This window comes from Chaetura pelagica, unplaced genomic scaffold (assembly GCF_000747805.2).
Source record: "Chaetura pelagica isolate M959 unplaced genomic scaffold, ChaPel_1.0 scaffold93, whole genome shotgun sequence".
Classification (NCBI taxonomy): domain Eukaryota; kingdom Metazoa; phylum Chordata; class Aves; order Apodiformes; family Apodidae; genus Chaetura; species Chaetura pelagica.
The window spans coordinates 104667-126636 of NW_009952800.1; the positions used below are offsets into that span (position 1 = coordinate 104667).

At 44.0% G+C, this 21970-nt stretch overlaps 1 protein-coding gene across 1 annotated transcript in view; it reads right to left on the reverse strand.

Moving 5' to 3' along the window:
• NUP93 (nucleoporin 93kDa) overlaps nt 1-21970 on the reverse strand; it is a 71740-nt gene that overhangs the window by 4267 nt on the left and 45503 nt on the right. Inside the window, exons 5-20 of the mRNA XM_009994898.1 lie at nt 15276-15350; nt 13215-13304; nt 11646-11785; nt 10325-10457; nt 9255-9412; nt 7805-7970; nt 6519-6612; nt 5725-5916; nt 5361-5487; nt 5193-5265; nt 4864-4908; nt 3349-3465; nt 2582-2700; nt 1390-1507; nt 953-1036; nt 28-156 (exon numbers count right to left, since the gene is read on the reverse strand). Coding sequence (XP_009993200.1) covers nt 28-156; nt 953-1036; nt 1390-1507; nt 2582-2700; nt 3349-3465; nt 4864-4908; nt 5193-5265; nt 5361-5487; nt 5725-5916; nt 6519-6612; nt 7805-7970; nt 9255-9412; nt 10325-10457; nt 11646-11785; nt 13215-13304; nt 15276-15350 — 1860 coding nt within the window. The remainder of the gene's footprint in view (nt 1-27; nt 157-952; nt 1037-1389; nt 1508-2581; nt 2701-3348; nt 3466-4863; nt 4909-5192; nt 5266-5360; nt 5488-5724; nt 5917-6518; nt 6613-7804; nt 7971-9254; nt 9413-10324; nt 10458-11645; nt 11786-13214; nt 13305-15275; nt 15351-21970) is intronic.

Below are 21970 nucleotides of genomic sequence, written 5' to 3' on the forward strand. Positions count from 1 at the left end.
AAACCCCAATGAGGATGATAATCTTACCGAGTCTCTGTCCTCCATCACCCGCTGGGGCCTGGCTGGAGTGGCTGGGCTGGTGCCTTTCATCCTCTTATACTGGGTGAATAAAATATTCATGGTTGCAAGCAGGACCTCAGATAAATTGTGTCTGATCTACACAAAGAAGGAAAAAAATGAATACATTTATAGATTGCAATGAAAAGCAGGTTGAGAGAGTCTTTAGGCTTGTTATGTGACATGAGAAAGCCAAGCAGTGGGAGCTGGGGTTGGTATTTACTCAACCAACAGTCACACATTTCATGGTTGCCCCTGCTGAGATGGCACCACCTGGCAGAAATGTTCCCCAGAGTTGTGAGAGAGAGGCAGAAGAGCTGCACCTTCATGTCTGATAGCAGATAAAACCCAAGCACCCCAATAGAAAAACCTCCAAAGAGCCCAAATATAAAAAACCCTAAAGCACCCAAATATAAAAACCCCCATATCATCCAAATACACCCAAATACTGACTAAAAGAGAAGTGTTAGAACCTTTCCAGAGCAATGACAACCTTCCCTTATGATTCATCTGCTACCACACAAATCCATGAGTTCCTCTAATTTGGAGGGAACACAACAAACCCCACAAATGCTCAGTGACCATTAAGAACACAGAAGAACTAAGTCAGCAAGCACAGCAGAAACTTTTCAATATCCCAAATTCTTGGTTCAAACTCAGTAAGTTCAGAGAGATTCAGATCTGCAGATGCCTTCTGCAAAATGGAGGCAGCATTTCTGGGGAGGGAATTCTAGTGCTACAAAGAGGAGAAAACATTGCAAGCCCAAGAGAATATTGGTACAAATGCAAAGTAATCCCATCCTGTTGCACCATGAAAGATGGGATTACAAGATTTTAAGATTCTTTTAGCAAAGAAGCAGCTTTTGGAAGTTAAAAATCAAGAGACTTGACTTACTTCATCACTGAAATTCCGGAAGGCAGCAACTCTCTCCTCTACACAATCTTGGCTGAGGGGAACAAGCTTCAGGTGTTCAATGATCTTCAAAAAGACAAGCAGAGGTCAGGGTAGATAATCACCATTCTCTGTCCCATGTACTAATAAAGCATGTTTTTGAAGTGTTAATGAAATTCTCCTGGTTCCATTCAAGACAAAGAATCTCACTGTAATTTATTCATCTCCTCAGTTGAGGAGCAGGAATATTTTGCCCAGTGTCTTCAAACCAGCTCCAGAAAGATCTTCCCAATTCTCAACAGGGGAAGAAACACATTTTTCAATTCCTATCACCTTCTATCTCATTAAATCTAATTTTTCAAGTGATGTTATTTGAGACACTCTGGGCTTTCAAGGGGCATTAGGAAGGCTGCACTTCAAACACAACTCCTGAAACTTACATCAAAGGCTCTGTCGATGTGACCGGCATGATACTCATCAAAAAAGGTGATTAAGTCTAGCAGAAGATAGAATGTGGAGTCCACAGATTTCTTTGCACTTATCCCCTGAGCTTTGTACCTGAAACAAATTGGTTTGCAATTTTATTGTGCAGAATGGCCAACCATTTCTCAAAGTGTTCTTGCAGTTCCTGGAAGTGGAGGCAACAAGCACAAGGACAGAAGGCAGCTCACAATGGACAGCTTTAATTTTCCTTAGACAGGAGGGAGGAGATTCACAGGTTGTGGTTTTGAAACACTATTTTTATTTCTAGTTTTCCACCAAATCCAGCATTTGGTTCTTTGTAAATGTTTACACTTCCCATATTCACAGGGAAAACAGTGAGAGGACCCAGAGACCTGCAGGGCAGGGGCTGTACAAGCAAAAGAACTATGGGCATTGTCACTGTGACAAGATGCACCAAAAGCTGATGATTTTAAAAATCCCAAAGTTCTTTTGCAATTGCAACCTTTCAGAAGCAGGATACTCCTAACTTGTAGCTGCTAATGAATCCTGAGCACTACTCTCTCTCCAGCACATGCCCTAATTAGCACACCAACACCACAGCTGACACTCCTTTTGATCATTCCCATCTCTCTTTCCCAAACATCACACTGCATTCTCCTTAAGGAACAGGCTGTAGCCATGTCCACTGGCCACACCAGCCACATCCACCCCTCAGCTTTTACATCTTCCCTTTTTCCCTCTCATCAAAGCAGCAGTGAAATAAAGTTTTCAAACAGCTGCTGAACTCCCTGCTCTGCTGGTACAGGTCAGAATGACTGGGTTTTGTGGTGCCCTCTCAACACTGTTCCAAGAAAAGTGATTTCTGTGCAGTGATTCTGAAACTGTTATGATATTTTGCTTTGAAAATAATCTAAAACCATACAATTTGTTCTATTTATTGCTCCTCAACAGACACTGTCTCCAGCTGCCAATCCTGCAGTTCCCTTTTCCTGCTTCACCTACAGATAAAGCTTCTTGCCTGACCTACCCCTGTGGATTATGTTTCAGCACTGCAAGCCAGCAGGACAGGGGAAATTCTGACCTCTCCTCTGACCTCCTCAGCACATTGCAGTAGATGTCACAGCCCAGCCAGCAGAAATAAAGTCAGGAATTGCCAGTCAGGTCCAGTCCTGCCCCCCCATGTCTTACCTGTCAGCAATGGAATGGGCCATGTTCTTCAGGCGCTCCTTGTTGGACTGGGGAGTGCCAATCTGGGGAACCACGGGGCTGAGGAGCTTGTTCATCAGCTCCAACACTTTGTCAGGGTTCTGTTGGTATTCAAGTTACATGCAAACAAAAGGAGCATGATAGGACTTAGTGCTTTGATCTCATTGAGAATGCAGAAAGGTCTCGGGCAGTGGTGCCTAATGTAAGCTCAGAGGTGCTTCCCCGCCATGAAGAGTCAAGATCATATTAGCCATGAGCAACATAATGTTGCTGGCTCATGAGAAGTATTTTACAGAATCACAGGATCTTTTACCCTAATTTTCCTCTGAAACAGTGTCTATGGTTGTATCCACTTTCATTTGAAGTGTATTTCAAGAGGAAACAAGAGTATTATTCAATATAAAGCCTGAAGTACTTTAGGTTTCAATTTGACATCTACGAAATGAGAAGGTAACTTCACTAGCCAGAATAAAATCAGATGAGGGGCAACCTCTTCAAAAGGTGGATCAAGAACCAAGATGTCTTAAATCAGAAGGAGTTGGAGTGCAATTCATCTGGGTTTGCTCCCTGAAACCCCTCTCTCCGTGCAGCCAATGGCTCTGCTTTGATAGCAGCAGAAATAACCAGCTTGCATATGGGCAATTCAAATCTCCAAGCTGAAATGAACCTCCTGATCACAGGGAGAATGTTTGAGAGGGGGAAAAGGTGAAGCAGGTAGATATTTAAGGCAGCACATAGAAGATATTTACCTTTGCAAGGTCATAGAGTTTGGCAGCTTCTTCAAATAATCCTTTATTTTCTGCTGCAGATGCCACTTTGTTAATAATGGGTTTTGTGTAACTTGTAAACTTGTCTATTACTCCAGGCTAAACAGATGAGACAAAAGGAGAAATCAGAATGTTTCAAAACTACCCAACATTCTGACAAGGCAATGAATATTTTACATGTTGGATTATGATTAGAATGGCCTGTACATTTTCTGGGCAATGCACAAAATGGACCTGTTAAAAATAAAAAGAGTGAGAGAGACTTTCTCCAAACCACAGTCAGAACCAAGACATCTTGTGCTTCCCAGGTTCTTTCAAAATGACCCAGATAACAAGTCAAATTCAGAATTATTTTAATTGCTGATGACATGTTACAGAGGAGAAGAAAACACAGAAGACTTCACCATTTAATGTGCCAGGGTCTCCAGGGATGCTGTTTGTGGATGTTGGCAGGACAGGTTGCAAGTGAAATCCTACATAGATAAATGAAATGGCAGCATTAAAAGGAATTGAGTAAAGCCAAGAAAACAGGATTCACCACTAATGGTATCATCTAAAAACAAAGAACTTTGAAATGAAAAAAATATTGGTAAAGATTACCAAGGCTCCTGGCTGTCCTGTGTGCAATCTCACTGCTTTTAAACTGACTGAAGAACAACATATAAAAGAAAACCCTGCCAGAAAGAACTTTTTTCTTGACAGTAGCAATGATTGCAGCATGAGCCTTAACCTTAAAAGTAAGACCTGCATGATTCTGGAGCCTGCTTTACACAGGAAGCCTCCCAAATTACTGCAGCAAGCAGAGAAACTTCAGGATCTAAAGTTTTCATCATTTCCTTGCACTCTTTTCAGGTGAAATTTTAAGGTTTCCTTTATCTTCTGACCATGTAAACTTACATGTTACTTTTAGATTATTGCTTTTCCAGCACAAGGAAGATCCAGCACAACTAAATGGCTGCTCTTTGATCCAATGTTACCCTCATCTATATGGAAAGGAAAGATGAGTGTGGCTGTGTGGGCTGAGAGCTCCCTTCATGACAAGCATGTTGAGTGGGCTGCAATACCTTTCTCCTCTAAGGTGAATGAGGATAATGTCATATAGTTTTCATACACACATCCCCCTTAGTCAGCACAACAGCCTCACACCCACTTACAAGCAACCCATTTTTCCTCAGTGCTTTTTCCTACCATGTACTAAATTCCATTTCCAATGTAAAGATGAAATTCTGACCTCACTGAAGTTACCTGATGCCATTTGTTTCTTTAGTGACATCAGTTGTTCACAAGGGCAAGACTTTGTCCTGCAGTTCCTGACCTGTCTTCTGTTAGGGCAGGTCACAGACTGTTCTCTCCTACTTGGAGAACTTGTATCTATTCAAACAAATAACTTGGCTAGTGGAAAAATGAAGAAAAGCAAGACAACCTCATGACTGCTTTGGAAATCACACATGGTTTGTACTTTTTAATGTGAAATAAAACCAGAAATTGTCAACTCACCTTCCTACTACCATCGTTTTCCAGCTTTCCAAGAATCATATCAAACTATATCCACACAGATGTAGAGTAAGAAAAGAGGAAACAAAAAGAGAGAGGTGAATTGCACACATTTCACAACATATTTACTATGTACAATGATGGCTGAATGTAAAACTGTGATCGACATCAACATTATTTGACATAAAAACAGGCAAGAATATGTGATGAAGTATCTTAAACATATGGTCATGTGAGTAAACAGCTGTTTAAGACTGTCTTGCCTAATCAAGATTTCAATGAAGACATGAATTTCAGTTTAAGGAGGGAAGGCAAAACATGGCCCAACGTACCTCTCTGCTCTCAATTACTAGTTCACTAACACAACGGAAGAACATGTTCTCCCCTTGGCTGTCCTTCTCATTCCTACAAAAGAGAGGGAAGGAGGGAGGTACTCCTGATTCTGAAGACTTAACAGGTAAGAATAACTAACCAGTAATAACTAGGAGAAAATCTCCTACCTGAGAAAGTAAAAATACTGCAGAGCTTCCCTTGGATCCGTGGATTCAAACTTGCGGGTGTAAAGCATCAGAAGCCGCACAAAATTGAGACGCCTGATGCCAGGGGGGTCACCAGCTTCGTGGCCTACTGCAATGTCAAACAGCAGTGTCAGAGAGCCCAGTCCCTGGGAACACTCCTCACACCTTCATCTCAACCTGGTCAGAGCCATAACCCAGAGCTCTCATACAACTGAAGCTACGAAGCATTTGAAGACTGTTCCTATCAACGCTGCTCGATTGACGACCTAGACCTGGCAGCTTCTAGAGGGTACTGGAAGGGCTCAGAAAATACTCCTTTATTGTCGAGTAAATGTGCAGGACTTACACAGCTGTGCACTCTGCCCAGATGATTTCAGGAGTAATTTTAACTCAAAGAGGACCAAGGCAACATGAACAGCGTGGCAACGCAACCGCTCCGTCCGGAAGAGAAAAGCAATTGCAGCTTCAAATTGCGCCGTCAAGAACAACACTTGGAAGTAGAGGAAAGGCTGCTGGTTCACTGCAAAATGGGATTCCCCTGGGGAAAAAAAAAACCAAAATACAACACACAGGGCATAAGTGAAAATGCTTTTGCCACCAGAGATCACTGACAGTCACTTTTCATAGAATCATCCTGGTTGGAAGGGACCTTAAAGATGTGGGAGTGAGGCTGCAGAGAATCAAGTTCTGTGTGTTTTGAATAGTCCAAGTGACTTCATCTTGATTGTCTGGGAGATGATTATGGAGAGAGGACAAGGGGGAAGGGATTAAAACTGGAAGAGGGAGATTGAGGTGAGACATGAGGAGGAAATTGTTTGGTGTGAGGGTGGTGAGAGCCTGGCCCAGGTTGCCCAGGGAAGCTGTGGCTGCCCCATCCCTGGCAGTGTTGAAGGGCAGGTTGGATGGGGCTTGGAGCAGCCTGGGCTGGTGGGAGGTGTCCCTGCCCATGCAGGGGGTTGGAACTAGATGATCTTTAAGGTCCCTTCCAACCCAGGTCATTCCATGACTGTGAACACCCTGAAGATGCCTGTCACTAGTGGAGAGCTATAAGGTTTTATGGGGAGTCTGAGGTTTGGGTAAAAACAACTGGAAGGTGCCCAAAGCAGAACCCAAATAACACATCTCTTCCTGGTTTCTTACCATAGTCTTCCAGCAGCTGCTTCTGGAACTGCGACAACGTCAGCCGGTCTTGTGGAGAACTGGCACTATTGTCATCAAAACACACTTGGTTCAGCTGAAAAACACACCCAAAAAGAGAAGCACAGACATTTCAGCTTCGCCTTGCACAAGGGATGCACTCCTCTTTGTTCCATCTAAAGCCCCTCCTAATATTTGACCAACTGACTAGTCACATCAGGTCTATCCATTGCTGAGAAGGAAAGCTTCCGTGCATCCAACCCAAGGGTCCTTTTGTGTCCATCCATCCCATCAAACTCTGCTGTTGGGACTCTGAATGCTCACTAAGCAATCATTAAAAGCAGTATTTTTAACCCAATCTTAACAAAAAGACATCATTCTACTCCCTCTTCCTACTAAAGGAAAGAAATGGGTACTGACCAGTATCTATTGTGCCCCAAACCACAACCATAAGGACTACACAGCATGTTCTGCCAACTGACACCAATGTTGCAGCCATCATCCATCCATCCAGAAAGGAAAACCCAAAGGATCCTCACTAACTAGCTAACACTAACCAGTAGCTGCCACTACTTGCAAAAAGAGCTCACAAAGATCAGTGTCAAATGAAGGATGTGACACTTTCAAAGAGAAACATTCCCAAATTAACATCTGATAGTGCAGAGGGGAACAGAGCAGCCCTGGGACTTGGGCCCCAGCTCTTTGCTACCTGCACATTCATCACATTGACCCCACACACAAGAAGGACATGGAGCTTTGGATTGAGTCCAAAGGAGAGCATGGAGATGATCCAAGGGCTGAAGCAGCTCTGCTCTGGAGACAGGCTGAGAGAGAGTTGGGGTGTTCATTCTTGAGAAGAGAAGGCTCCAGGGAGACCTTAGAGCACCTTCCAGTGCCTGAAGGGGCTCCAGGAAAGCTGGGGAGGGACTTGGGACAAGGGCAGGGAGGGAGAGGACAAGGGGGAAGGGATTAAAACTGGAAGAGGGAGATTGAGGTGAGACATGAGGAGGAAATTGCTTGGTGTGAGGGTGGTGAGAGCCTGGCCCAGGTTGCCCAGAGAAGCTGTGGCTGCCCCATCCCTGGCAGTGTTGAAGGGCAGGTTGGATGGGGTTTGGAGCAGCCTAGAATGGTAGGAGTTGTCCCTGCCCATGCAGGGGGTTGGTTCTAGATGATCTGTAAGGTCCCTTCCAACCTTTCTATGAAATACACCACCATTTTTTTCATTATTATTTTTTAAGAACAGGTCTAAAAAGAAAACCCACCAAACACCAGCCCAACCCCACACTCACTTTTAACCAAAGATAATCTTCTGTTTTGTCAGCAACTTCACTCTGGTTATCAGTGATGTCACAACGACCAATGATGCAATAAACAGCCCTTTTGTACGGGTCAGTGTTGTTCCTCAGAGCTCGTCTGTAGTGAAGACGCAGTTTGTTCTCTGTGGCTGGGGACAGTCTGAGGACCAAACAAAAGCTTGAGAAGACATGAACCTCATCTTTCCCTGTCTGAGGGGTACAAATCAATGTCAACAGGGGCCAATTCACAGCAAAGGGGTGATGACAGAAAGCACTGGTTGATGTTTCCTGCACTTTTTGTTTGCAATCTGTAGGTAAAAATCGTGCACCAGTGAATTTAAACATGTAACTAAAGTAATGAAGGGAAACAAAAATTAAGATCCCTTCTCTGGGGGTCAAGTAATATTGCAGTAGGTGAGATGATGTCTGACCCCAGGTACAAGTACAGGCTGGGGGCTGACCTGCTGGAGAGCAGGAGAAAGGGTCCTAGTGGGCAGGAGGGTGACCATGAGCCAGCAATGTGCCCTTGTGGCCAAGAAGGCCAATGGCATCCTGGGGTGGGTTAGAAAGGGGGTGGTTAGTAGGTCAAGGGAGGTTCTCCTGCCCCTCTGTTCTGCCTTGGTAAGGCTGCATCTGGAATATTGTGTCCAGTTCTGGGCCCCTCAGTTCAACAGGACAGGGAACTGCTGGGAAGAGCCCAGGGCAGAGGCACAGAGATGCTGGAGGGAGGGGAACATCTCCCTGCTGAGGAAAGGCTGAGGGAGCTGAGTCTGTTGGGTTTGGAAGAGCCTAAGGGGCCACCTCATCAGTGTTTACAAATATGTAAAGGGTGGTGTCAGGAGGAGGGAGCCAGGCTTTGTTCACTGATGTCCAGTGACAGGACAAAGGGCAGTGGGTGCAAACTGGAGCACAGGAGGTTCCATGTGAATATCAGGAAGAACTTCTTTCTTGTGAGGGGGATAGAGCCCTGGGCCAGGCTGCCCAGAGAGGCTGTGGAGTCTCCTTCTCTGGAGACATTCAAACCCACCTGGACACATTCCTGTGTGATGTGCTCTGGGTGCCCCTGCTCTGGCAGGGGGGTTGGACTGGATGGTCTTTCCAGGTCCCTTTCAATCCCTAAGATTCTGTGATTCTGTGACACTATTTCATCATTTCAGAAAAAAATGCTCAGAAAGTGTTTGGAACTCTTTGGGTTAGCAACTAACAAGTGAGCAGGTCATTGTACCATGAAGTCTTCTAGGAGAGATACTTCCATCTTCATCATGAAATACTGTCATAATGTTTTCATTCTATTTCTTGTACCCTCAGACAAATTAAAATATGCAAACTTCTGACATGTAATTTAGATAGCTAATATAAACACCAGGCAGCCATCAACACCAGAAGAGCTGAGCTGCTTAGATTTTTACCAAGGCACTGACTACTTCACTCATTTCTTAATCACCTTCTGTCTTTGCTGTGCATGTACTCCTGGAACCAGGTTTTAAACTCTCCCAGCTGGTGCTGTGCCTTTTTCACCACGTGCATGGCAGCAGTTAGGTCTCCACAACGCATGCAGTAGTAAATCAGTGCCCAGACAGGATGTCCTTCCACCTCACCATCCTGAAAAGAAAGAATTTACCTTTTTTAAAAGAAAAAGCAGCATATTTGAATTCATTGTTCTTCATCCTTTGCCTTGTTATTTCTGCCCTTACACCCACATCTTGATTTTGGTAAAAAAAATGCTGTTTGTGTTCCAGAAGCCAGAGGTCCTGAGGTTTAAGTCCTGTGAAAGCTGCACATATCCTGGCAGCAGAGGATGGGGATGTCCTCTGCTTGCCCAGATTTTGAGAGAGGTTCTGACAATCCCAGCAAACACCCTCCTCACCCAGGACGTGGACTGGCATTAGACCACAGAGGGGTTAAAAACATCTGTACTGAAACTGGAAGACACCAAACTGACCTTGGATCTTGGAAGATAGGGACCACCTCAACTAGGTGGTCTCTGATGTTATAATTTAGTATATTCTCATTTAATTTTTAACTCATTTTTCAGCCCAGCCTGCCTGCTTATCTGGTCATTTGATAGGTACAGCTGTGCACTTCCTGCAGGATTTTATTCAGACTCCTTCATAAAACATCCCAGCTACAATTCACATAATTCATTAAATGTTTAGACATCAACAACTGGAGTCACCATCTTACAGTAAGTGCAAAGAAAAAGCCAAACAAGGGAGATTACAGCACCACATGTTTTAATATTTGCTTGATCCATAAAGACCAGCAGAAGAGCTGATCATTTCTAGAAATTAGAACTCAAAACTACTGATTGGGATGAGCTCTGAACTCAAAGTGATCTTGGCTACTACCTTCCATTTTCCTACTGAAAAATTCTACAGAAGGGTCTGCTGCCCCTAAAAGCAGTTTAACCAATATAAAAACCACTGGAAGCTGCACTAGTTTCCTAGCTGGGCTGGAACAACCAGCTTTACATTGTTATTCTTTTCCCTGAGTTGCTGAAGGTGATGGACATACCTGGAGGCCAGGGACAGGTGCAGGGAGTTTGATGTTCAGGAAGCTGTGGACCAGTTGGTAGGTCCCTGGGACTCCACCCAGCTGGGCCTGGTGTAAATTTCCAAACACTGTCACAAAGGTGTAATTTTTGTAACTGAAAAACACCACCAACAAACCCAAAGGTAAATGAACTGAAATACATTTCACTGCAAAAACATCCTCTGGGATCTGACAGAATTAGCAATTCAAATTAGCAAAGCAAATTACCTTGATGTTCCAAAATTATCATTACAACAAAATGAGGCAAAAACTTGTTGCTTTAGGAAGATCCTTACACTCAGCAGTCCCAAGAGACACTGTGTCTGGAGTCACTGGTGTACTGCTCCAGGTTCAAGTTTACTAGGAGGTTCCTCTCATTAGGTTCTCTCAGTACTAAGTTAAACTCAGTTCCTTAACTGGCAAAAAGTCTTTCCATCCTTAGTGCTTTAACTCTCAATCCTGTCACAAAGAACAGTTAAACACTCAGATATGTTTGTCTTTCCTCCCTGCCCTATTGGACCACTATAAATGGACTCAGGAGAAATGAGGAAAAGGGAATTTAGAGAAACTAGCCAAGGCAGTTTTGAGAACACCTAAAATAACACATCAAAGCCCTTAACCATGGGAGGATAATTGAACAAAGATTCATATTTAGAAGCAAGAGTCTCAAAAATCTGTACGGTGAAGGAATACCTATAATTGCAGCAACAATAAATGACATGAAGTTCTTTTTTTTTCCTCCCTGCAGCACTCAGTAGACCACCAGACTATAAATAAACTGAAAGGTTGTGCTGAACACAGGCAAGACTCAGTTTATCTCAATAACCAACAGCATGGGTGAATTAAGCACATGCTCTTCAGTTGGTTAAGACCACAGCTGCTCCAAAGCAACTAATCCAAGTGCAGCTGTGAGCATCAGGATGTGTGAGGAGCTGGTGGGGCAGGGAAACACCCCAGTATTGGCCTATTCCTGCTAGGAATGAAGTTATAAGCAAAGTGTGGGTTTTGTTTTGTTGTTGGGTTTTTTTTTTAAATCAAGCCTTTTTTGCAGAGGGGAAACAGATCTCTTTCCACAAGTGAAAAATCTTCACTTATCCTTGTAACAGATATAGAATGTTTAAGGGCAACACAGAAGAAAGAATGAAAGGTCTTTGTGTCTTAACTAGAACAGTTTCATAATTCAAGCGACTGAACAGAACAGAGAAGACAGGAAACATTTCAGTGAGCAGCAAGAGGGAGCTGATGTGTTCATGTGTCTGTGTGCACTACAGAGTCATTCTGGCTCTCACCAGAGCACACTTACCTCTGCTCCAGGTAGTGCAGAGCCTGCCTCACAAACTCCATCCGCACTTCCATCTTGGTCCTCACCTTCAGGGCGTCGCTGGCGGGCACCAGCACCACGTCAGTCATTTGTTTCACCATGGCCCACATCTCAGAGATGTTCTACAAACAAGCCATCCCATGCAGCAGGCATTAGTTCAGAGGGGAACAAACAACACTGTTTTGATGCTTAAGAAAAGCATAAAAGCACCATCAGTTTTGTAATGGAGATACTGGACACGGTCGTGAAGCTAAGCCCTGTCGTGCAGAACTGAGACCTCCCAGCTCCTCTGCATGGTTCTTGCACAAGAAGTTGGCTATAAATATTGCACCTGCAATTGTCAACCAGGATATCAACAATCATTTCCAAAACTTACAGAACTATAGAATGTCTTGGGTCGGAAGGTCATCTAGTCCAACCCCCCTACAATAAGCAGGAACATCTCCAGCTAGACCAGACTGCCCCAAGCCCCATCAAGCCACTTGGTGCTCAGCCTCCTTCCCATTTCCAGCTTGTACCTCTCACTCAACAAACACAACATCAACTTTCCATACAAGCAATTGTTCTGGCTGGCATCATGAAGCTGAGCAATCAGCTGTGGTGAGAAATGTCTGAAGGACACTGATCACTTGGACAAAGACTCAGGTCTGAATAAAAAATACGTTGAAAGCCATCCAAGTCTGCTCATCCATGAGGATGAGACTGTCTCAGTAGCTACAGGACTAGAATTTGCCTGCTGAAACAGCAAAACCCTGAGGAGCAACAGCCCTGTTAGCTCCAGCAAGGGCAGGTGTTTGATCTCAGTGCTTCAAAGCAGCAGGAACACTGAAACCCACCGTGGTGTTCCCTGCAAAATGAACAGAGCTGTTTCAAAGCAAAAGATGCATGTCTGGAATTCAGATCTGACTGAAGCATTTGCCCCTCAGCTTTTTCTCTCCCCCCTTTGCAACACCTTTTTTTTTTTCAATACTTGATCCTCCTGCCCTATTCTCTTCCAAGCATTTCTGGAAGGAAGCCAGGTTTGTGCATTTGTTTTTTTTGGGGGTGGATCAAAGCAACAGAATGAAAGGAGTGGGAACAAAAAAAGGGAAAAGCTGGCAGATCACTGGTTTCAAGTCAATCCTAGGGGCTTTACACTTTGCTAGGGAGCCTACTTCAGCTCCAGCAGTGTCTCATTGAAGACCCTCCACCTACAGCTAAATATATTCAAAGGATATCAGGAGGCCACCTTTTGAAAACCAAAGGCAACAGAACCCATTTAAAATGAAAAGCAATTTCCCCCCTCCCAACAGCTCATCACTCACGACAGGACCTGCAGAGAGAGCAGGTTCTTTTCTCCCTCACTGTGTTAAGAAATTTTCACCATGACCAAGTTCATCACAGGTGGGCCCTGCTGCAACCAGATTTCAGGATTGGCTCTGTGTTTTCTGTGGAGCCATGCATTTTATTTTTTTGGCAATATCAGTATTTTTTCCACCCATGTCAGCAGGCTGCTAATCACAGCTGAGCTCAGATTAAACACATTTCCTTCTCTTAACTCCCTGGCAGTACCTTATCATCCAGTTCTGCAACAGCAGCACAAAGGTCCACCAGGTTAGGCTGCAGGTGTCCATTCACTATCTTCTCATTATAAATATAAATCTGAAATAGATTGAAAGTAAGCAAGTTGAACAATATGCATTACTCCCTTTCCCCCCAACTCCCCAGCCACAGCAGCAAAATCTGAACCAGCCTTCAAGAACAGAGCGTCCCCAGCAAGTCCCTTCTGCTTCCCTCCCACATGAGCTGCTTCTAATCCAACACAAGAGGGACAATGTGGCACCAGCCCTGCTTCCAGAACACAGGAAAGCCCCAGGCCTGCCTGAAGGCAGGCAGCAATCCAGCTGGTCAGGGGTTCTGCACTGCTCTGAATGCCCTGTCAGACTAACTGCAGCTCTCAGAAGAGACCTAGACCTGACAACTGGATGGCTGTGATAGTCCCCTGCATGGCAGTTTCCTCCCTGCTGATATAAAAGAAACAGAATTCTACTGGTTTGTGGCAGAATTCAGGGGGATCTGACACAAGAAAGTGAGAACAGAAACCTGACCCTTCCAAACCTGCCTTTAAACAAAGACACACACCATTTTGATTTAAATCTTGGTCTTAATTTAGCTACTTCTGCTCTGGTTTATTCCATTCTCACTTCAAAGACCTTCCAGCTCTCTCTGAAAACAATCATTCTCAGTGCTAGAAAGGCATTCAGTCCCTCTACTCCAACATGCAACAAGATGCAGAGCTCAGGATTGCAACCAGAATCTAGCAGCAGTGAAGTACACGTGGGCTTCAGTGCATCTCTGTGAAACAGTTTGAACTGGACATGAAGAATGGTCCTACTTTGAGCATGAGTGCCTGATCTCTAGGACTCCTAACAACCCACCAAGATCCACAGGACCCCAATATCCAGCACTGAAGCCCTGGGATTTTTGCACTCCAGCAGGGAGCTGCCAAGGGAAGCTCAGCCCAGCCTGCTTCTCCAGAGGATTTGCTGGGAACTACACAGTGGCTGCACCAAGTGTTTTGGTGGCAGAAGCCTGGCCACACATGCCTGCAAGCCTGGAACCGTGCCCAAAACCCACCTGCCCACCCACAGGGAGAACACTGGGACTCTGCTGCTACCCCTGGAACTAGCACTGCTGGAGAGCCTGAGCCTTCCATAACCACAGAACATCAGGGGCCAATGCTGTCAGCCTCAAAGGATGGATCTACTAATGCCACAAGAAAGAACATAGGAAAACTACAGGAGAGATGAAACAAATTAAGGTGCATGAACCACAAAATCAAATATACACTTTATCAGCATCTTACTTTGCAATTCATTTCTTCACAGTCCCCATCACTGGGCTCAGACAGAAAACCAGCTGTACATGCTGTCTGGCTCAGCAGAGCTCAAGCCAAGGCAAACTACCACAGTCATTGTGTGCAAATTAGGCAAGGCTTTGTCTGCACAGCTTTACAGATTCCATTTTGAAAAAAATCAAGTGCTTCTCTTTCATTTTGTTTCCAAGAGTGCTGGTAAACAGCTCATCACAAACAACAAAAGTAACAAATTGGTTATGTAAAGGTTTATCAGCTTTCCCTGAAAATTTTCAGAGGAACTTTAATGCCACCAGACATATCAATTCATAGCTGATGCACTAAAGCTTCTTAAAAATGATGCTATTAAAACAGGATATAATTTGACAAACATCAGGATTAAGACTTCAATGTGTTTTTTCCTACACACGCTCATCAGAATAAAGAGAAAATAAAGCCTTCAAGTCTTCACTTACATACTATTACACATTGACAGGAGTTCTAAAACACTTTTTTTAATGTCAAAAGAGGTAAGGTTTATTATTCAAGCATGTATAACTTTTCCAGTCATACATGGCATTCAGAATCTCCTTCTGATCCTGCAGCAGACAGATAAGTATGCTCTTAAAGAAAGTCAAGCTACATTTCTGTGTTTTCCAACAGCATTTTAACCACGGGCAGATCCCTGCCATACCTCACTACACACTCTGCTCACAGATCTGGGGCTTCCCCACCCTGAAGAAGCCCAAGGTTGGGTGTGTTTGGCCATCTCCACTCACCTGCCGAGCATAGGCCATCTCCACGCTGTCCAAAGCGCTGCGACCTGGAGGCCCCAACTCCCCGACGTAGCTGGGCTGTGTCAGGAGAAGGAGTAAAATTACTGCAGTGCATCTGAGCAATGTATCTGCTCCTAAAGATACAGCAATCCCATGTTCCTGACCCCACCTGAAGTCCTGTGGCTAATGCTGGAGCACCCAACATAAAGACATGGAGCTGTTGGATTGAGTCCAAAGGAGGGCATGGAGATGATGGGAGGGCTGGAGCAGCTCTGCTCTGGAGACAGGCTGGGAGAGTTGGGGTGTTTAGCCTGGAGAAGAGAAGGCTCCAGGGAGACCTTAGAGCACCTTCCAGGGCCTGAAGAGGCTCTAGGAAAGCTGGGGAGGGGCTTGGGACAAGGGGAGGGAGGGAGAGGACAAGGGGGAAGGGATTAAAACTGGAAGAAGGAGATTGAGGTGAGACATGAGGAGGAAATTCTTCCCTGTGAGGGTGGTGAGAGCCTGGCCCAGGTTGCCCAGGGAAGCTGTGGCTGCCCCATCCCTGGCAGTGTTGAAGGGCAGGTTGGATGGGGCTTGGAGCAGCCTGGGCTGCTGGGAGGTGTCCCTGCCCATGCAGGGGGGTTGAAACTAGATGATCTTTAAGGTCCCTTCCAACCCAAATGAGTCTATGACAGAACTAAGAACAGGGTTTTGAACTAGCTAGAAAGTAAAATGCACAGTCTCAATGCAGTACCCCGTTATCTTCTCAATATAGCCTGACCTTTCTGAAGTGACAGAAACCCTCTGCATTCAGGGCACAAACCAACCATTAGCTCTCTGGAATGAAGACATCAGTGTGTCTCACAGCATCTTGTAATTTTAATCCTTGCCTTTTGTTTCTCAAAAGGTGGCTCATTGTCATGTTAGTTATCTCACTGTGAAGCCTCTCAGAATCTCCATCAGAGCCAGGACACAGAATGCAATGAGCAGCTCACTGGATCCAGTCTAGCAAGGCTGACACTCCAGTTTTGATCCCAGTAGCAGGACATGGAGATAAAATGTGACTGCAGGGTTCAATTATCTGCCAAAAAGTGTTCCATTGATGGTCAGTTGCAGCAGGATGCTGGCAATACACTGCCCTGAGAAAAACATCTTCCTGCCCACAGAGACTATGTCAACATATTTTCAGTGAGGAGGGACAGGGGATGGAGCCATTTGTACCCTTTTATAAAACTCAAAATACTGCCATAATATTGGAATGCTATATAAAGCTGTCCTTCCAAGTGTCCACTAGAAATCAGAGGTATGTTTTCAGTATAGCCACTACTGAACATAAGACATTCACCACTTGGAGGGAAAGAAAGCTTCTCATTAAGTATGTAACAGTGTCTGGTGTTTCCTGCTTCTGAAAAACATGATTCTTTGTTTCAGCATTGCAAGTCTTGGGTTTGAAAACTAAAATGCAATCATTTTCAAGACAGATCCCTTTGAGGTAAGCAGTGCTTTCATATCAGCTGCTTCAGAAGCACTGCTGCAGCCACCATGAGCTGAAGATAAAAGCAAGACAAGCTCAGTAAAGAAGTATAATATTTATTATGAAGCCAACTGACATTGCTGGAGCAAGCAAAGAGGAACAGAAAAGCTTTTGGAAAAGCAGGCCTGTTTTCAGGTCTGAAACTGAAGAAACAGCCTTTGAATTTCAGACTTGGAGCCCAAAAGCTCCTTTGATGCTCCCAGGGACAGTTGGTCTGGTAAAAGATGTCTTCTCCCACACAAACCTTGCTCAGCTTACTTCAGGGGTCTGGTTTCAGGAGTTATGAGGATCTAGGATGGTTGTTTACATCCAGCAGGAGAGAGGATGCAAAGCACATAAGTATTGAAAACAAGCAGAGAGGGGGGCTTTCCTGTGCCTTGGTTTGTTACCAGATAACTCAAGTCCATTCCTGTTCCTCTAACTGGAATCAGTAACTTTTTCTGAGAAAGAGAAGGTTCATCTGCAGAGTTACACAATTAAGCTTTTCACCATCAAGGCTGGTTCCAGCTGCACATCCTCAGTAGCTGTTACCCCTAAGCAATACTCTCCACAAGCTCTGCTTTTTCCTATACCAGTTCCCCAGAAAGTCAGTATTTTCCTGCCTAGATAGGATCACCTTCAGTATTGCCTAAGGATATGCTCTAGCCTTAACTGAACTCTTCCAGGAAAACATGACTGACTTGCTGCCTGTACAGACAGACAAAAAACACCCCTGAGTGCAATGGAAAAAAACAATCAATCACTGTTTTCACTCTCAGTTTAATCAGTTCTGGAGTTCAGCTTTGCTGACATTTGTCAGGCCACAGCATGATAGCACCAAGGTTCCTGCCAGGACCTGGCTTGCTTGGATTGAAGGAAAAGATCTGAGAAAGGGGTAACTTTTCTCCAGATGGTGTCATCATTCTGTTTGTTTCAAATGAGGATGAAATGCTGACAGGAGCTTCAAAAGGATCTCACTTTTTTGGGAACTGTATCCCAACTATGAAATTAAATAATACAAAACACACCAGCTTCCAGACCCCTTCCCCACCAGTCTGTGCCCTGAACAGTGTCTCAGGCAATCCCAAACTCTTGTCATTTCAATTTGCTATCAGTTTATCCCAGGTTAGCTATGGTCCCTTACACCCATGAGCATGTCCTAGTTCAGTTTTGATCGTGACAATTTTCACAATTTTAAATATAAAGACCAATAAAGTGACAACTGCAAAGGCCAAGAAGCTGGTCTGAGTTAGCTGGGAATTTAATATGTGAAGATAAGAGCATTGACCTCTACTGAGGAACTGTAAGAACCTTGTGATGTGATTCCTACATAGCATGCAACTGTTGATTGTAGAATAAAAAAAGACAGTTGTGTTTCTCCCTGATACAGTGAAATATAAATTAATAGAGGTATAAAATTGAGGCTGGACATCTTTTAAAATTGCTGGAATTAGTTTACCACTGCACTGGTCATTATTTAAATTGCACTATTACTGAGAAATCAACCTGATTATACAATCAGGCAGGTGGATTTAGACTTTAAGTAGTATAAAAATGCCCTAGATAAAACCCCAAAAGAAATCCCACTTTCATTTGGCAGCTGAACTTAAACCAAAAAATCCTCTTCACAGCCACTCCCAATGGATACTGATATTCAGAAGCATTTGCATTTTTCTTTCCCTGCCAAATCATCTGACACAAATTCCTTTAAAACCACCTAAAACCCAACAAATTCTTTGTTCTAAAGAACAAAGCAGCTGTTAAAAGCAGGTTTCCTGGGAAACAGACACGATGGCAGAAATAGCACTTTGCAGCCTTCCCCTGTGCTGTGCCAGATAAATTGCAGAGTTATTTAAAGTAATGCTAAATTATGGACATTGTCATTAATTACTGATGAGGTTTCATCCTCTAAAGGAAGTGAAGAAAGGTACATTGTGACTTGGTGTCACTTTTCAACTAATGCACAAGCACCAGAAACATAAGGACTAGAGCTTTGTTTTGTGCATCTGGTTCCCTCTTCTCCTGCTGCTGCTTTGCAGCACCAAAGAGCATCCACGTGGCTGCCACTCCAGAGAGCTACGTGTGACTGACAGGTTCAAACCCACAGGTAAGGAACTGAATTCAAAAGTGCACACTTGAAACAAATAACTGCTCTGGGGTTTGGGGTGTTTTTCCTTCCCTTTCTCCAATTTTACCTTCACTGCTATGTTTTGAGGATCACTTATTAACAGTCTACCATGCTGAAATGAAAGACTTCAAATGCCCACTTGGCACTTAAGCAAGGGAAAAAAATAAATCAGGAACTCCAGAATTTGTCTTGCTTCTCTTTCCTATGCCAAGAGCCTATGGGAGCAGGCTTATTTCCTAGTTTTTCCATCTCATACCTGCATTTTGGCTTCATCTTTGAATGATTAAAGTTAAGTAAGCACTAGCTCACTGAACTATCTCATGGCTGTGCTGAAAGGAAATTTCAAGAGGAAAACTCAAGCAGTGAGTCAGCATGGGGAAGGCCGTTTCTGAACTGTAGGAAGGGAGAGTTGCACAGGCAAATATTTCATCAGCTGGTAGACAGCATTTGGAGGGGCATCCCCTAGAAGCTGAGAGGGAATTTAGGGAAGAGGAAGGACATCCTTTGCTGGCAAGTCAGAACTTAGCAAGTTTTCAAGCAAAGAAAAGATTATGAAAGATGTGTTGGTAACAGCAGCTAGGTACACATGAGAAGAATTGTGATTCAGGTGAGGTTCTTGAGCTTAACTGGAGCAGCAAAAGGAAAAACAGCAAGGTGGGTAAAGCACTGCAGGAGAAAAAGTGCACATACACATCTTCCTGCACCCCTAGCCTGATGCTGCTTAACCAGCTTGTGCTGCTTTTATCAACCATGTTGCTTTCTCTCTGCCCTGAATGTAGGTCTTTCCAACACATTCTTCAGCCCTGTAATGTTTATTCTGAATATTACCCACCCGTGAAAGCTGCAGCCACACTGCACTGCCATCACATTTTGAAGTTCATTTAGCCTAACGATGCTGCTTTTCAAAGGAATCCTCCTTCATTTGTACTCAGCCGAGCATTCAGCCCCACTTGCTCACCAAAGCCCGTGCCTATAATGATGCATTATTCATCACCCTCATCTGCATATGCACATTCCTCAGCAGAAGGCTGGGCAGACATTTTGTCAGCACTCCAAATGGCTTGGCCAAGTAGATATGGTGAATAACCAGGCAGGAGACTGAGCTGGAGGAACCCCGAAAGCATCTGCAGTCCTTGGGATGAAAGGGACATGAAGACGATGCAGAAGGGCAGAAGTGAAACACAGACAGGGCTGCTTGGCTACAGGAGTGGAAGAGCTTGGGGGCAAGGGTGGAAGGAAGAAAAACCTGGAGCTAAAGGATAAAAGAAATACCTCACACCCAGTGGAACAAAAATCTTGAGAGCAGAAGTGTTGATACCTTGAAGACAAAACTCAGGCTTTCCTCCCTTTTTTCCCCCTCCAAGCAGCACCTTTTTATTAGCTCTGTTTTTTCCCCTTACAGGAAGAAGGCTGGGCTGGGGGACAAGAAGGTGGCAAAACAAAACCCCCTAATGGCAAGTGCTGCACTAGATTCTTTGAATCATGAGCTTTGCCTGTTAATGGGTCTTATTTCCATGAATAATGTGTTGGTATTTCACTCTGCCCAAATGAGCTTGCCCAAAGCTTGAGAATTGGCTCACAGGCAGCCTGGCCCCCTGCTGTGTTTGGATCTGTGCCTTTTCAGTTGATTCTCCATCTCCAGAGGATATCAATTAAACTCTACTATATTCTACAGGCTGTGTCTGTTTGTGTCACACATCCACACACACAAAACTTATTTGACTGGAACAAGGCTTTAGAAGAACAACCTGCTGTGGGGAGGTTAGATAACAGGCTTTTAACACAGCAGATGCACTTCAAACCTCTCAGACCTTTGACTTCTTGAGGCTAAGACTAGAATATATCAAGGATTTTAAATGCTCTTGAAATGACATACTGATACTGTGAGTGCTTTGAAATGGAGAGTGGAGTATTACTGAGTGATGGTGTAGACTGAGTCTTTAAACTCATTCATGAAAAACATTAGACAGTTCCTCTCCCCCCTACCTCCCCACCAGTTTGCTGCCTGGCATCTGGAGTGCCATCGACTGGCAAGAGTGTCCATTTGACACTGAAACCTCAGAAAAGGCATTCTACCTTCTCAGAGTAGGTTACTTCATTCTCCTAGCAGTTAATATCCACACTTGGAAAGGAAAATCCCACACTAGCAACTCACAGACAAATCAAAGATGTTGGAAGCTCTCAGGACAGCTGCCAAGTCTTCAGACTCCCATCCCAAAATAATGGGATAGCTGTTCCTAGCTTGAAATGAATTCAGCCTGCATTATTTAGCAGGTTTAATATCAGAAAGCTGGACAACCTTCTGAAAAGTCACAGACAAGTACCAGTAAAATACTTTCTGGGGAAGGCAGCTTCTATAAAAAGATGTATGCTAACTGGGATTAACCTATATATAACAGTAATCAGAAAGAGAGATTTCATTAACAACTTTAATTATTTCCAAATCCCTATACAGGTCATACCCCATTATCACTCAGGGCTTTTTTTACTTTAATGTACTTCACAGCTCTAAGTCATTCCAATGAACAAGAAGGTATTTTTTTTGTTAAGGGGGGCAGGTGAGGAACAGGGCTATAAAAAAACTGGGCCTGTTTTCTGGGCTGAAAGCTCAGGAACTTGTATTCCCTTAACCCCAGTCACCTCACATCTCAAGGTTAGAGAGTCTACAGAGGATTGTGCAGGAGCTGTGATGTAACTTTGTTCACCAGGGATCTGTGATGTCTCAGAGGGCTGCAGTTCCTACATGTAACTATGCTTTACCCATGTCACTGGTCCATTTTCTTTAAGAGAATAAACTGTAAAGTTTTAAGCTGTAACAGAAGACAATGTTTCAGGTTGCTAGTCAATATCTTCTCCTGTTTATCACAGGATCAGTCTTGCCCAAAGGATTTGGTCACTACTAGATTAACCTTGAACTGCTGAACATTAGAGGTCTTAGCAGCACAAAATTTTGATCTGCACTGCATGAGTCAGCAAGTAAGAAGGAAAGCATACTCCTCTTTTTTGTTGATTATTCATTTGGTTTTGCCAAGAATCCCAAAAGACTTAATGAGTCTCCAAAGAAAAGCAAACAGTGAT